Source organism: Canis lupus, chromosome 35, assembly GCF_048164855.1.
Source record: "Canis lupus baileyi chromosome 35, mCanLup2.hap1, whole genome shotgun sequence".
Lineage (NCBI taxonomy): Eukaryota > Metazoa > Chordata > Mammalia > Carnivora > Canidae > Canis > Canis lupus.
The window spans coordinates 26,133,768-26,148,194 of record NC_132872.1 but is presented as its reverse complement, the minus strand read 5'-3'; the positions used below and the strand labels follow the sequence as shown (position 1 = coordinate 26,148,194).

Below are 14,427 nucleotides of genomic sequence, written 5' to 3'. Positions count from 1 at the left end.
GCTCATTCAAACTTATACCTGTTAGTCTGACAAATTCCACAACACGAAGGCAATTCTGGCCTCTTGGTCACTTGGTGTCCCAAAGTTAGGAGTTCTTCCTCTAGCAGGGAAGTTATTTTTGAAGACTTTATAATACAGAAACCTTGCTTGATTCCAGGAGGGTATATGTTATAATTGTGCTATGAGAGTTATCCATAAACTTCCCACTAGCTTCATGTCTCTTTGGACCTCAGGTATTTCTTTCTTTCTTTTTTTTTTTTTTTTAAAGATAGATTTATTTATTTATTTATTTATTTATTTATTTATTTATTTATTTATGATAGACACACAGAGAGAGGGAGAGAGAGAGAGGCAGAGACACAGGAGGAGGGAGAAGCAGGCTCCATGCTGGGAGCCCGACACTGGACTTGATCCCGGAACTCCAGGATCGCGCACTGGGCCAAATGCAGGCGCCAAACTGCTGAGCCACCCAGGGATCCCAGGACCTCCGGTATTTCTAATACTATGGGCCTCCTGAGTCAGTGTAGACCTCCTGAAGAGCCCTTTCCTGTTATGAGACTCACTCAAAACCTGCATTCTACTGTCATTTTAGTAGATGTAACTGTCTGTAGTATCTTTTCAAATGTGTAGGATATTAAGAGATGTTTGGAAATAAATTCAAGCAAGTCCTTGAATTACTTATCACAGTGCTAAGATACAATTTAAACAATAAGCTATATATCACATTTTTTTCTGAATCTGATTATTATTTAGTTAATAATAGTGTTTTGGTTTTTACTTTTTTATTTATATTCAGTATGCCAACGTACAACACCCAGTGCTCATCCCATCAAGTTCTCTCCTCTTTGCCCAACACCCAGTAACCCCATACCCATCTCCCCTTTCTCAACCATTTGTATGTTTCCCAGAGTTAGAGGTCTCTCCTGGTTTGTCTCCCTCTCTAATTTTTCCCACTCTGTTCCCCTCCTTTCCTTTGTAATCCCTTTCACTATTTCTTACAGTCCAAGTATGAGTGAAACTATGTGATGATTGTCCTTCTCAGATTGTCTTATTTCACTTAGCATAATACCCTCCAGTTCCATCTACATCGAAGCAAGGTATTCGTCTCTTCTGATAGCTGAGTAATATTCCATTGCATATATAGACCACATCTTCCTTATCCATTCATCTGTCAATGGACACCGAGGTTCCTTCCACAGTTTGGCTATTGTGGACTCAAATTAATGAAATCATGAAAGAAAAAGGAAATATTACAACCAATACCAAGGAAATACAAATGATTTTAAAAACTTATTATGAGCGGTTATATGCCAATAAATTAAGCAATCTAGAAGAAATGGGTGCATTTCTGGAAACCCACAAGTTACCAAAACTGGAATAGGAAGAAATAGAAAACTGAACAGGCTAATAACCAGTGAGGAAATTGAAGCAGTCATCAAAAACCTCCCAAGACACAAAAATCCAGGGCCAGATGGCTTCTCAGGAGAATTCCATCAAACATTTAAAGAAGAAATAATACATTTTCTAATAAAGCTGTTTCAAAGGATAGTAAGGGAGGGAGTGCTTCCAATCTCATTCTCTGAGGCCAGCATTACTTTATTCCAAAAGGACCCCATGAAAAAGGAGATTTACAGACCAATATTCTTCATGAACAATGATACAAAAATTCTCACCAAGACACTAGCCAATAGGATCCAATAGTACACTAAGAGGATTATTCACCATGATGAAGTGGGATTTATCCCCAGGATGCAAGGGTGGTTCAACACTCGTAAAACAATCACCATGATTGATCACATCAGTTAGAGAAAAAACAAGAACCATATGATCCTCTCAATAAATGCAGAGAAAGCATTTGACAAAATACAGCATCCATTCCTATCAAAACTCTTCAGAGTGTAGGGATAGAGAGAACATTCCTCAGCATCTTAAAAGCCATGTACAAAAAAGAGCTCACAGCAAATATCATTCTCAATGGGGAAAAACTGAGATCCTTTCCCTTAAGATCAGGAACATGAAGGGATGTTCACTCTCACCACTGTTGTTCAACATAGTACTAGATAGTCTTAGCTTCAGCAATCAGACAGCAAAAAGAAATAAAAGGCATTCAAATTGGCAAAGAAGAAGTCAAACTCTCTCTCTTCACAGATGACATGATACTGTACATAGAAAACCAAAAAGACTCCATCCCATGATTGCTAGAACTCATACAGCAATTCAGCAGTGTGGCAGGATACAAAACCAATGCCTAGAAATCAGCGGCAGTTCTACACACTAACAATGAGACTGAAGGAAGAGAAATTAAAAAATCAATCCCATTTACAATTGCAGATAAAACCATAAGGAATAAACCTAACCAAAGAGGTAAAGAATCTATAGCCTAAAAACTACAGAACACTTCTGAAAGAAACTGAGGAAGACACAAAGAGATGGAAAACATTCCATGCTCATGGATTGGAAGAATAAATATCATTATGTTTATGCTACGTAGAACAGTTAACACATTTAATTAATAATAGTGTTAATGGGGAGGAAACAATGTTTTAATAGTATTAACATATAAATTAAATCTTTTAATGCCAATTCTTCAGTCTACTTATTTTTAAATTTCTCTTTTCATATTTTATAAGACAATCTTTTTTTTAAAAGATTTTATTATTTATTCATGAGGGACACAGAGAGAGAGAGAGAGAGAGAGAGAGGCAGAGACACAGTCAGAGGGAGAAGCAGGCTCCATGCAGGGACCCTGACGTGGGACTCGATCCTGGGTCTCCAGGATCTCCAGGCTGTAGGCGGCACTAAACCACTGAGCCACCCAGGCTGCCCCTATAAGACATAATCTTTTAGTACAGTGGTAATCGATCCAATTTGTAAGTAACAATATATATTTAGAACATACTAGAATGATCTAACTACATCAATGAATACCAAAATGGATTGAAATATCTCCTCTAGTTAAGCCACCAGCAGATGAAAGACAGTTGAAAGCACAAGAGTAGATGAGATAATATGGGGAAAGCTCTAGAATAAAAGAAGAAGGGGGTTAAGGATGCAATCAAAAAGAAGCATCATTAAGGGCAAAAAGAGAAACATGACCCAGCAGGAAAGAATGAGATGGAGCGATCAAGATTATAGAAGCAGGGAGGGTTATCCTAAGAAGCCAGAGAAGATTTTGAGAGCACCAAACACTATGTGTGGTTACGAAAATAGTAACTCCTTTGGGTTGGCATTAGAGAGGGTTGTGGCCTTTAGGCGTGGTGGTGAAGGAAGGGGGGTTAGTGAAATGGCAGAGCAGAGAAAGTAAATGGGAAAGAATCCAATAGAGCAATGTCGCACCTAATTTCCCATTTTCTTTATATTACCTGTTGTGTCCCCTTATATCATGCATGAGTAAGCTTTAGTCACTGGAGTTTACTGTCCTTTCTTGTAAATTAGATGTTGCTCTTTTAGAGTCCAAGCTTTTACACTTGGATCCCTCAGCCTAATGCTTTTCCCCATGATCTTCACCACTTGTTACCTGCATATCCTGGAAAGTTATCTGAAATTAAATTCCTTTTGGAAATCTTTCTTTTTTCCTCCAGGTCACCATTCACTTCTTCACTATATATTTTTTTAATTTTTTAATTTATTTTTTATTGGTGTTCAATTTACCAACATACAGAATAACCCCCAGTGCCCGTCACCCACTCACCCCCACCCCCCGCCCTCCTCCCCTTCCACCACCCCTAGTTCATTTCCCAGAGTTAGGAGTCTTTACGTTCTGTCTCCCTTTCTGATATTTCCCACACATTTCTTCTCCCTTCCCTTATATTCCTTTTCACTATTATTTATATTCACCAAATGAATGAGAACATATAATGTTTGTCCTTCTCCGACTGACTTACTTCACTCAGCATAATACCCTCCAGTTCCATCCACATTGAAGCAAATGGTGGGTATTTGTCATTGTTGGGGATTTACCCTAAAGATACAGATGCAGTGAAATGCTGGGACACCTGCACCCCAATGTTTATAGCAGCAAATGCCACAATAGCCAAACTGTGGAAGGAGCCTCGGTGTCCATCAAAAGATGAGTGGATAAAGAAGATGTGGTTTATGTATACAATGGAATATTCTTCACTATATTTTTATATAACATTTACACTTTTAATGTTACAGCTTAAATTGCACACTAGTCAGCAATGTAAGTGCCTTTTTTTCTCCCCTCTAGATTATGAACTTCTTGAGAGGAGCCATATCTAAAACAAAGAACTTACTTTCACATCCTGTGCAAACTCTTGCCATCGTCTTTTCCAGTACCATGCATATTGCAAGCACTTAATAAAAGTTAAACACAAAGGAAATATTAGCAATCAATGCAGCATGTGTTGAAGAAGATCTAGCTCCATTTGTTGTCAAGTGCTCAAAAGATGTATGGCACAATTGGTGACAAAAACATTTAGTCGAGACTTTTACGCTCAACACACGTGATGCACACTTGATACAGCGGTGAATGCATTCATTATAAAAAGCAGGTAAGTATCATGTAAATCAAGAAGAGGAACACTCAGTTCTATTTAAAGGACCTAGGAAAGTCCTCATGGAGAGATCTGACTTGAACTCAAGGATGAGTCGTAGTGAGATGGAAGAAAAGGGAGAAGGAGTTTCAGATGAGGGAAATTGTATAAGCAAATTACATGACGAAACTGCACAGAAGGACAGTAAGGGATGCACGTAGCCAAGTGCCGTGAGGCGAGAGGAAGAAAGCAAGGTGATAGATGAGACACAGGCTGACTGTGAAGCATCTGGAATTCTGAAATGAGAAAAATGGATTTGCTTTGAAACCTAGTGAGAGACCATTGCTCCATTGCAGTGGAGTGTCATTTTCTTATGCACGGAACAAATATTTGCTTAGCTCTGTAGAGTTTGACTGTTTAGGGTGTTAGGAATGAAGGAATGAACATATCAGACAAAACCCCTCTTATGTCTAAGGCTAATGGTGGTGCTTGCAAACAAGTGACTGAATATAGACCTACTATATACATAGCGATTTTACTAAGTAAAATTTTATTACTTTGTATATTTCTATGATTAATGGACTGAGGGGGGAAAACAGGTGAGAAAGATAAAGGAATTGGGGTGAACTGAGAAGAACAGAGAACCACTCAATCAATCATATTCATAGTGGGGTTAAGTTGTAACAGCAAAATTTCCATGAGGGTTTTGCAACACATGGGAACAAATCCAATTCAGAGTGACGGGGCTGATGAGCCTAGCTAACCCTACAACACATCAGTCTCCTCACCAGATGTTAATCATCTTTCATAAATCCCGTTAATCCCCCCAGCACTCTGTCCAAACCAACCTGAGACTCTCTTCTGCTCATTTTACATTTTACACACTGGGAATGATCAGAATTGTAAAAATGATGTCATTTACATAAGAATTGGCAAGATGATCATCAAGTGACCTTACTGACCTGAGTGAGGATCATTTACTTTAACCTCATTGTCTCACAGTTCAGCTTTAATTTATATCATATAGCTAACATGTTTTGCGAACTGAATCTCCCCATAGAAATACACTGATGTCATTGCAGGGAAGTCCCATAAGCATCTGTTGGAAAATTTAACTTTGCATTGTAAGGAACATAATTATTGACACTGACCTATTAGTAGACTCCCAGATTTTAATTATTTTAATCCCAAATGTTTTGAGATCAGAATTTATATTCTGAAACTCTACGAGATTTAACACCATAACAAAAAGCAATGTGTTATAAAATGCTTCTCAGAGCAATAAGGTAAAGGATATCCAAATTTATATTTAATAAAGGAAGTATACAATTTTTTGGCATTTGTTATTAGCATCCATAATTATTTATTTATCTGAATAACTTAGCATTTTTTCATTGCTTTCAGATTTCAACTTCCCACCTTTCTAGCTCTTCTCATGCCCGAAGGCTATGGGAAATGAGATTTAAACTCAATTCATGCTGCCTTTTTCTGATTATAAGGTAAATTTTCAAAATATACAGGTAAGAACACAGCTTAGCTCTGTGAAATAATTTAGGCAGGTACATTGAAAATTATTTCTAACATTGCTCTTGTTATCAAATGGCTTATGTTTAATATTGTAAAAACTGAAAATGTACAGCCTGTGCTTTTATTTTGAAGTTTCGATTATGCAAAAATAAACCTATTTTGACCATAGAATTCATATAATTAGACACATTGGCCAATATATCCTAATAGATCACTAAGTAAAGATAGAAGATAGCCTTTGAGAGAAATAAAATTTTTTCTAAATCCTATTGTTTTAAGATTTTTCTCTTTTTCTAAGTGTTACAAAACTAAAAGATACAGGCAAATGTATTGTTATCAACTTTTAAACTACTGTGACATACTTCAGATAATTTTACATAAGTTTCTTAGGAAACAAGAAAATAGTAGAGGGGTTAATTCAGATAAGAGAATGATTCATAACTTCTATTCAATGCTAAATTTTGACTAATTACCTTTGTAGGCTGTTCTTCAAAATTAGCTGATTCAATTTGCAGAAACCCAAGAGGTCACTGAGGATCAGCAGTAGTACACTGATAGTTCCCCATCTCAGGTCTTTGGAATGAAGCTAGGACTGGAATCCTACTGCTCCTTTTCTATAGCATGAAACAACTCGTATAAGAAGTAGAAGCATAGCTATGCTCAAATGTCTACAATTCTAATAAAGAAACTGTGCATCATATATGGAAAAAACAGCCTTGTAGATTATACACAAGCAACCTTAGAGTGTGGTGGGTATATGGGATACTCTGGAGGCTGCAGAAAGTGAAAATCAGTGTAGTCTGGGGCATTTAGTTAAACTTCATGATGTGGCATTATATGTAAACTCTGCGTTACATAAAGAAGAAAAGGATTTAGAAATCTGGGCAAAAATCGACAGGAATGATGGCATGGATAAAGTTAGTTTTTATCAAAGTGGATGTAATACCATAAAAAGGAATGAGAGAGATGATAATATAGAGATATTTATTTCCTTGGATATCCAAAGTTATTTTCTTTAAAGATAAAGGTCCTCTTCTTCTTAATCCTTAGTGATCTTCATACAATTCCTAATACATAAAGTTAAATTGACTGTCATATTCTATTTTCAAGCATTCACTCCACTGGAGAGCATCTGAAAAACTTTTTACTCAGTTCAAAAAATATGTATATATGAAAATTGATTTTAAATTCATTTTAAGGATCTTTAATAGAGAAACTGATACTAACATTATATGTCAACGATGAAACAAATATGGATACCCTAGATCTGTACACTCTTCATGCAGGAATTCATAATGACAAAACTTGTCCACGGTAAGCATTCTTCTTGGAAATACAAGAATATTCATGTGATGCTGATTTCCAGAGTCGAGGTTATGAAGCTGACATTTTAGGGGAATGAGTATCCCCTAGACGTTTGTGTGACTGCATCCAGAGAGAGTAAGAGAGGTTTGAAGAACTCCTCTCTTTGTTGTAGATAGAAAATTTGGAAGGAAAACTATACATACCCTGAATTAGACTCTTGTATCTCCAGAATTCCTATCTCCACAGAGAACGTGGATATGACTGAGGATAATTACTCCTTGACAACTGAATTTATTCTCATAGGATTTACAGATCACCCAAAGTTGAAGACCGTTCTGTTTGTGGTGTTTCTCACTATCTATCTGGTGACCATGGTGGGGAATCTGGGCCTGGTGGCATTGATCCTTATGGAGCGTCGCCTTCACACACCCATGTACATCTTTCTGGGCAACCTGGCTCTAATGGATTCCTGTTGTGCCTGTGCCATTACCCCCAAGATGTTAGAGAATTTCTTTTCGAAGGACAGAATGATTTCCCTCTATGAATGCATGGCACAATTTTATTTTCTGTGCCTTGCTGAAACTGCAGACTGCTTTCTCCTGGCAGCAATGGCCTATGACCGCTATGTGGCCATCTGCAGCCCACTGCAGTACCACACCCTGATGTCGAAGAAGCTCTGCCTTCAGATGACCGCAGGGGCCTACATAGCAGGAAACCTGCATTCCATGATTCATATAGTGTTTCTCTTTCGTTTAACTTTCTGTAGGTCTCATCAGATTAATCACTTTTTTTGTGATGTTCTTCCATTATTCAAACTCTCCTGTGTTGACCCTTATATCAATGAATTGTTGATATTTATCTTTTCTGCTTCAATTTTAGTCTTCTCTATTATCATAGTCATAATCTCTTATCTCTGCATCCTTTTCATGATTTTCAGAATGAAATCCAAAGAGGGAAGAGGCAGAGCCTTATCTACCTGTGCATCTCACTTTCTCTCTGTCTCAATGTTCTATGGTTCTCTTCTCTTTGTGTACATTCGACCAAATTCAGTTAAAGAAGAGGATAAAGATAAACCTGTTGCTATTTTTTATACTCTAGTAATCCCTTTATTAAATCCTTTTATTTATAGTCTAAGAAATAAGGAAGTAATAAATGCCATGAAAAGAAATATAAAGAAAATTTTATAACATTTAAAAGAAATATCATCCCCTATGGAAAACTAACTTAAGTTTGAGAAAATGTTTTTCTGAATATTCTGAGTATTGAGAATAGAAAATGACCACTTCATATGTAAAATATTAAATTACTAAAGCATGATAGTATAGGAGTCAAATAAAGAAGTTCAGTAAGGAGACATTCTGTACAATTTATTTCAAAATCTAAGCTTCTAGCTCCCAGCAAGAATGAACTAAATCATTATTCTTGAGCTCACAAATTGTGTCACAACGAAATTAGCTAAACTATTAACTAATTGTTTCAAAGTGTAATGAGTTACAATTTTCAACAAATACAACAATAAGTAGGACTAGAAGTCAGTATATATAAACCTCACTTCCATTTAATATTGTTGATCAATTTCTTGAATCCCAAACCATAATCCTACAAATTCTGGTACCTTCAAAATTATCAAGAATTAATTCCTTCTTAATCAAGACCATCTGTCACAGGTAAACTGTACATATTTGATTATTTTCTTGAGTTGATTCAAGAGAATATATCTGAATATTAATTTACACAAAATGTCTATGCTCAAATCAAGAATACTTTCATCCTTAAAAGTAGAAAATTTATTATATGCATTTAGCAATTAAAAAATATTTAAAACAAGAAAAGAATAGTAATAAAATGTATAATTAAAAAGACTATTTTCATCTTGACTGTTAGTCAATTTTACTTTCAAATTCTGTGAAATAGAGTATGTCTATATTGGTGATTTATCAATCTGTAGTTGAAATAGATAGTATATACACTGAAATCCATAATCCATATGGATTTAGATAATCTCACACAGTTTGTCTTACTGGCAAAAATGGAGTGTAATCCTGAATACATTACAGTAAATGATGGTTTTTTTCCTCTGATATTACTTATCTTGTGTGTTACTAGATATTTCACCAACCTGTACTGATTCAAATGTAAATTACTGCTCCATTCTCACCATTAACAAAATGCTGGAGAAGCTGTAAAGCATAAATGAGGCACAAAATAGGGAAAATTCTAAATACCTAAACAAAATATTTGTTATTCACTTTTTTTGCAAATAGAAAAGAAAAATAATAAATTACTGAGAACATGTTATCTGGTAAGGCACAGAGCTGGCCCTTCCTATAGATTATACTGGTTAGACATGATTTTTCATGCTTTTTCTCAGTAAAATCCTCATACACTGAAACATTGAGATGCTTGCTCAATTTCATCCAGGTCATTCAGATTGAACTAGAATTTGTATTAATACTGCTTGAGAGTTCAGAAAATGGGGGGCAGCCCGGGCGGCTCAATGGTTTAGCACCGCCTTCAGCCTTCAGCCCAGGGTGTGATTCCACATCAGGCTCCCTGCATGGACCCTGCTTCTGCCTCTGCCTGTGTCTATGCCTGTGTGTGTGTGTGTGTGTGTGTGTGTGTGTGTGTGTGTGTCTCATGAATAAATAAATAAAATCTTAAAAAAAAAGAAAAAAGAAAATGGAAACCCTTGTAGCCTGGGGTATTTAATCCTCAGGCAGCATCAGATGTAACATGTGTCTTAAAAATGATTTTTTAAAAATTTTGTTTGGAGGAAAAAAGGAATGGGTATGACCACAGTCAATGTCTATGGAAGTAAGTATGGCACTGGGAACAGGGGTGAAGAGGGGAACCATGGACAGAGTCAGAAAGCTGCCACAACTATTGTTACGAGCTGTTGCCAAATATGGGAAATAAGAGGGAAAGCCCATCAGGTTACTGAGTATCTTAAATGCCACCCTAAGGAATCTGAATGTATCTCAAAGACATCAGACACCAAATTCTTCCTAGAACTGGGTAATCTGATTGTATTTTTCAGAAAACTAATCTGGCAATTGATTGGAATGAAGCTGGAAGCAATGAGGCTAACTTCAAGAATTCATATCTTAGTTGATGAGTTTGAAACTGGAGGATGAAAGGAGAGGAGTGCACAGATATAAGCAACATTTTAAAGAAAAAAATACTAAATTGTAATTATTAGATAAAAAATGAAAGCCATATTCGTCCTGTGAGTACCAACCTAGTCATGGCTGATTTCCTATCACTAATACTTAAAAAGGGACCTGACACATTGAACCATTTGCTAACCATTTCCTTTAATATATTTTGATATAATTATTTAACTTAATGTATGATAGATTTATTATTCTTACTTTGGAACAAGTCTATAAATAATTTTTAACTTCTTGGTTTTAATTTCTAACTGTACATACTGTTAGATATAACCCACGGAAACAAAGCTCTTAAAGGCCCTAAACACATTTTCTTAAGAGTCTAAAGGGATCCAGATGCCTGAGGTAGATGAATGTTGTTCTTTTGTATACACTCTCTGCATTAGAGGACACTTTTACTTGTTAGATTCACATGCATGGATCCCTTTCCCTTTTCCAGGGATACCACAAATTTTGTTATGTATTTCTGCACCACCCTCTTCCCACTCTTAGCAACACTGAAGCCTAAAGCCCCCTTTAAGGGAAGAGTATGTGACTTATTTGGAGCTAATGAGACTAAAGAAGTGATTTTTATGGAAGTTTCTGGGATATATATTTCCTTTATTTTAAAAGAGATCCACCAAATAAGGTACTTTCTTCCTCTGAATGTCATGCTGTATGGACATGAAATCTGGCACAGTCTACTTCCATTTTGCCATCAAAAGAGAATCGAGCTTGAGGATGAAGTCAACACACAAAGGAGGGCATAGCTGAGGGAATCACAGAGAAACAGACCCAGCATCACTGTTATCAACCATTCTTTTTGGTTCTAGAATCCAATAGATCTTATTGTTAAGCTTATGTGGAAAAAATGCTTTTATTGCAACTGAATAAATATTAACTGATTTGTGTCTATCGCCTCATCTCTCATTTGATACTTTATTTTAAATTAATTCTCAGACACCCTTTTAGCTTATACATAACATTGCAATGGATTCCATTTAATCCTTCACACATCCATTACATTTTTAACTTTTATTTCTTTTTTTTAATATTTTTTATTGGAGTTCAATTTGCCAACATATAGCATATCACCCAGTGCTCATCCCGTCAAGTGCCCCCCTCAGTGCTCATCACCCAGTCACCCCAACCCCCCACCCACCTCCCCTTCCACTACCCCTTGCTCATTTCCCAGAGTTAGAGTTAAGAGTCTCATGTTTTGTCAGCCATTAGAAATGATGAATACCCACCATTTGCTTCGACGTGGATGTAATTGGAGGGAATTATGCTGAGTGAAGTAAGTTAAACAGAGAAGAGCAATCATTATATGGTTTTACTTTTATTTCTATATTTTAATTTCTTACCCAACTGAAAAAAAAATGGAGGACGAAGAGGTTTCATAACTTGTCCATAGAATAATTAAGGTGGAGCTCAGGGATCAAATCTAGGCATCAAATTCATGTTCTTACACACTAAATGATATGATACGCAACATAGAGAAATGAAAGTAGCAAGAGAGGAAAACTTTCAAGAAACTAAGCTGTAAAGTGGGCAGAGAGAGGACAGAGTCAAGAAAAATATGAATCAATGACATTTTCCTCCAGATTTATTTTGACAACTTTCAAATCCACAAAAATGTTGAGAGAATGCTCATGACTTTTTTAAACCAAGATTATTAAGTATTAACATTTCAGCACATTGGCCCTGTTATCCATCTGCAAATGTGTATATATACATATTTGATCCATGTATGTATATGTGTATATTCATATATATGATGAGATAATGACAATTTCCTCATAAATTCTTCAACATATATCTCAAAAGAACAAAGATATTTCCTACATTATAATACAATTTTGTAAAGATTTTATTTATTTATTTGAGAGAGAGAGAGAGAGAAAACAAGCACAAGCAGCTGTGGAGAGTAAATAGGAAAGGGTAGAGGGGAAAGGGAGAAGAAAGCACCCCATTGAGGCATGAGGGAGCCTGAGGCATGTGGGGCTTGATCCAGGACCCAAAGTCCATGACCTGAACTGAAGGCAGATGCTTAACCAACTGAGCCACCCAGGCAGCCCCTCATATAATTATCATCCTAAAGGAATTTAATATCATCTAATATGATGTTCATATTGAGATATTTCCCAATTTTCCTCAAATTGTCCTTGACACTAATTTATTTTTCATCAAGAATTTAATTAAAGGCTAGGATTCACTTTGCTATTATCATGCTTTAATCTCCTCTAATTTAGAAGAAACTTCTTGCCTTTTTTCTTTCATGACATTTAAAATTTTTAATTATTTGTGTCAGACATCATGTAAAATATCCCACCATCTATATTTTTCTTATGTTTCGTCATGATTAGATTTGAATTAAATAGTTCAGCAATCACAGCTGTGCAGTTTTCCTTCTCCCATCATGAGACCTACAATATCAAACGGTCTTAACTGCTGCCATTCACTGATTACTTCATTAAGGTGGTACCATCAACTTTTTCTATGGTAAAGATAAGTTATTTCCTTGCTATTAAATAAGCTAATCTGGAGGGGGATACATTGGCACCATGTCAATTTCTTGTTCCTTAATAATTTTTAATCAACAGTTTTAGCATCCAATGACAATTATTTAAATCAGTTATTGTAACTGGAAGCAGAAAACTGGTGATTGTCCCCCTCCCCCTAGTGTTCTCTGGCTTCCTTCTGAGAAATAAGAACCTTACCTCAAACTTTTTAATAAATTTAAATTTAAATATTTAGTCATCACCTCTCTAGGCTTCTCTCATGGATCTGTGATGGTTTCTCAGACATTTCTTGTTTTTGATGTCCTTGGTAAATTTTGAGGAGTCCTAATCAGCCATTTTGTAGAATGTCCCTCAACTGGAATTTTTCTGATGCTTTTCTCATGATTAGATTAGATTTGGGTGATTGCTTTTTAGGAGGAAGACCACAAAGGTAAATTGCCATTTTTATTACACCCTATAGGTGGCAAATACTATCCTCATAACTTGTAACCCTCATATTGGCCTTGACCACCTAGTAAGGCAGTGTTTGCCAGGTTTCTCCATGTGAAGTGCTCTTTCTCCACCTTCCCTTACTGTGTTCTTTGTAAGGAAGTCACTATCCACAGCCCACACTTACAGAGAGATAAGATATGGACCACCTCCCTGGGACAAAGTATCTATATAAGTTGGAATTTGTCTTTTCACCTCATTTATTTATATATTCAATCCTCTATTTACATCACTATAGAACCATAGATATTTATTTTATACTTTGACATAATTAAATACTACTTTAATTTTGCTGCTCAAATCCTTCTAGCTTTGGCCACTGGGAGCCATGTTTATCGGCTCCTCTGACCCTCTGACATACACTCATCATTGTATTGTGTAGACTGGATGGGTTTGTGTGTGTTTGTTGTTTAGCTTTTTTTTTCTTTTTTTAATTTTCTGACATTACAAGATGCTCCAGGCTCGTCTTATATATTTATTTCCTGCTCTCGTCACTGAATCAGCTCTTTCTCCAAGTAAACCTATTTCTTTCACTGGAAAATGGTATTAAGAACCAAGATCTGGGCCATGGGCATGTAATTGTTTCTGCTATGTCATTGCTCCTAGGCCCTGACAGCTGGCAGAGTGAGGGCATGTGCATGTGCTCCTGTCATCCCGTATTCTTGCCAGCAACTGGTATTTGTTCTTTTTTTTTCAATTTGAGCCAGTCTTTTCTGTATGTCATTATTGTTTTAATTTGCAATTCCTTATGGCAAATAATGTGGAACAGCTTTCAAATGCTTATTTGCCATCTGTATTTCTTCTTTGGTAAAATGCTTGTTCAGACCTTTTACCCAATTTTTATTGGATAGCATGTGTGCTTTTTGCTCAATTTTTGTCAACAAACAACTTGGATCTTTTTTATACAAGTCTTTCTTCAGAAATGTGTTGTCCTGGTAC

General features: G+C 36.1%; 2 protein-coding genes across 5 annotated transcripts in view; both read left to right on the top strand.

Moving 5' to 3' along the window:
- The first annotated feature begins 7,585 nt into the window (after positions 1 to 7,585).
- Positions 7,586 to 8,515, top strand: LOC140625005 (olfactory receptor 5K3-like). The gene has a single exon (XM_072812138.1). The coding sequence runs from the start codon at positions 7,586 to 7,588 to the stop codon at positions 8,513 to 8,515; it is 930 nt and encodes a 309-aa protein (XP_072668239.1).
- Positions 8,516 to 11,644: 3,129 nt separating this feature from the next.
- The window catches only part of LOC140625004 (olfactory receptor 5K1), a 29,114-nt gene continuing 26,331 nt past the window's right edge, over positions 11,645 to 14,427 (top strand). For 2 of the 4 annotated variants that reach the window (XM_072812136.1, XM_072812132.1), the window contains exon 1: positions 12,899 to 12,979. The gene's annotated coding sequence lies outside the window, so the exon portion shown is untranslated. Of the gene's footprint in view, positions 11,775 to 12,898; positions 12,980 to 13,262; positions 13,430 to 14,427 lie in introns of those variants that run through there. The other 2 variants (XM_072812134.1, XM_072812133.1) reach the window with 2 other exon arrangements.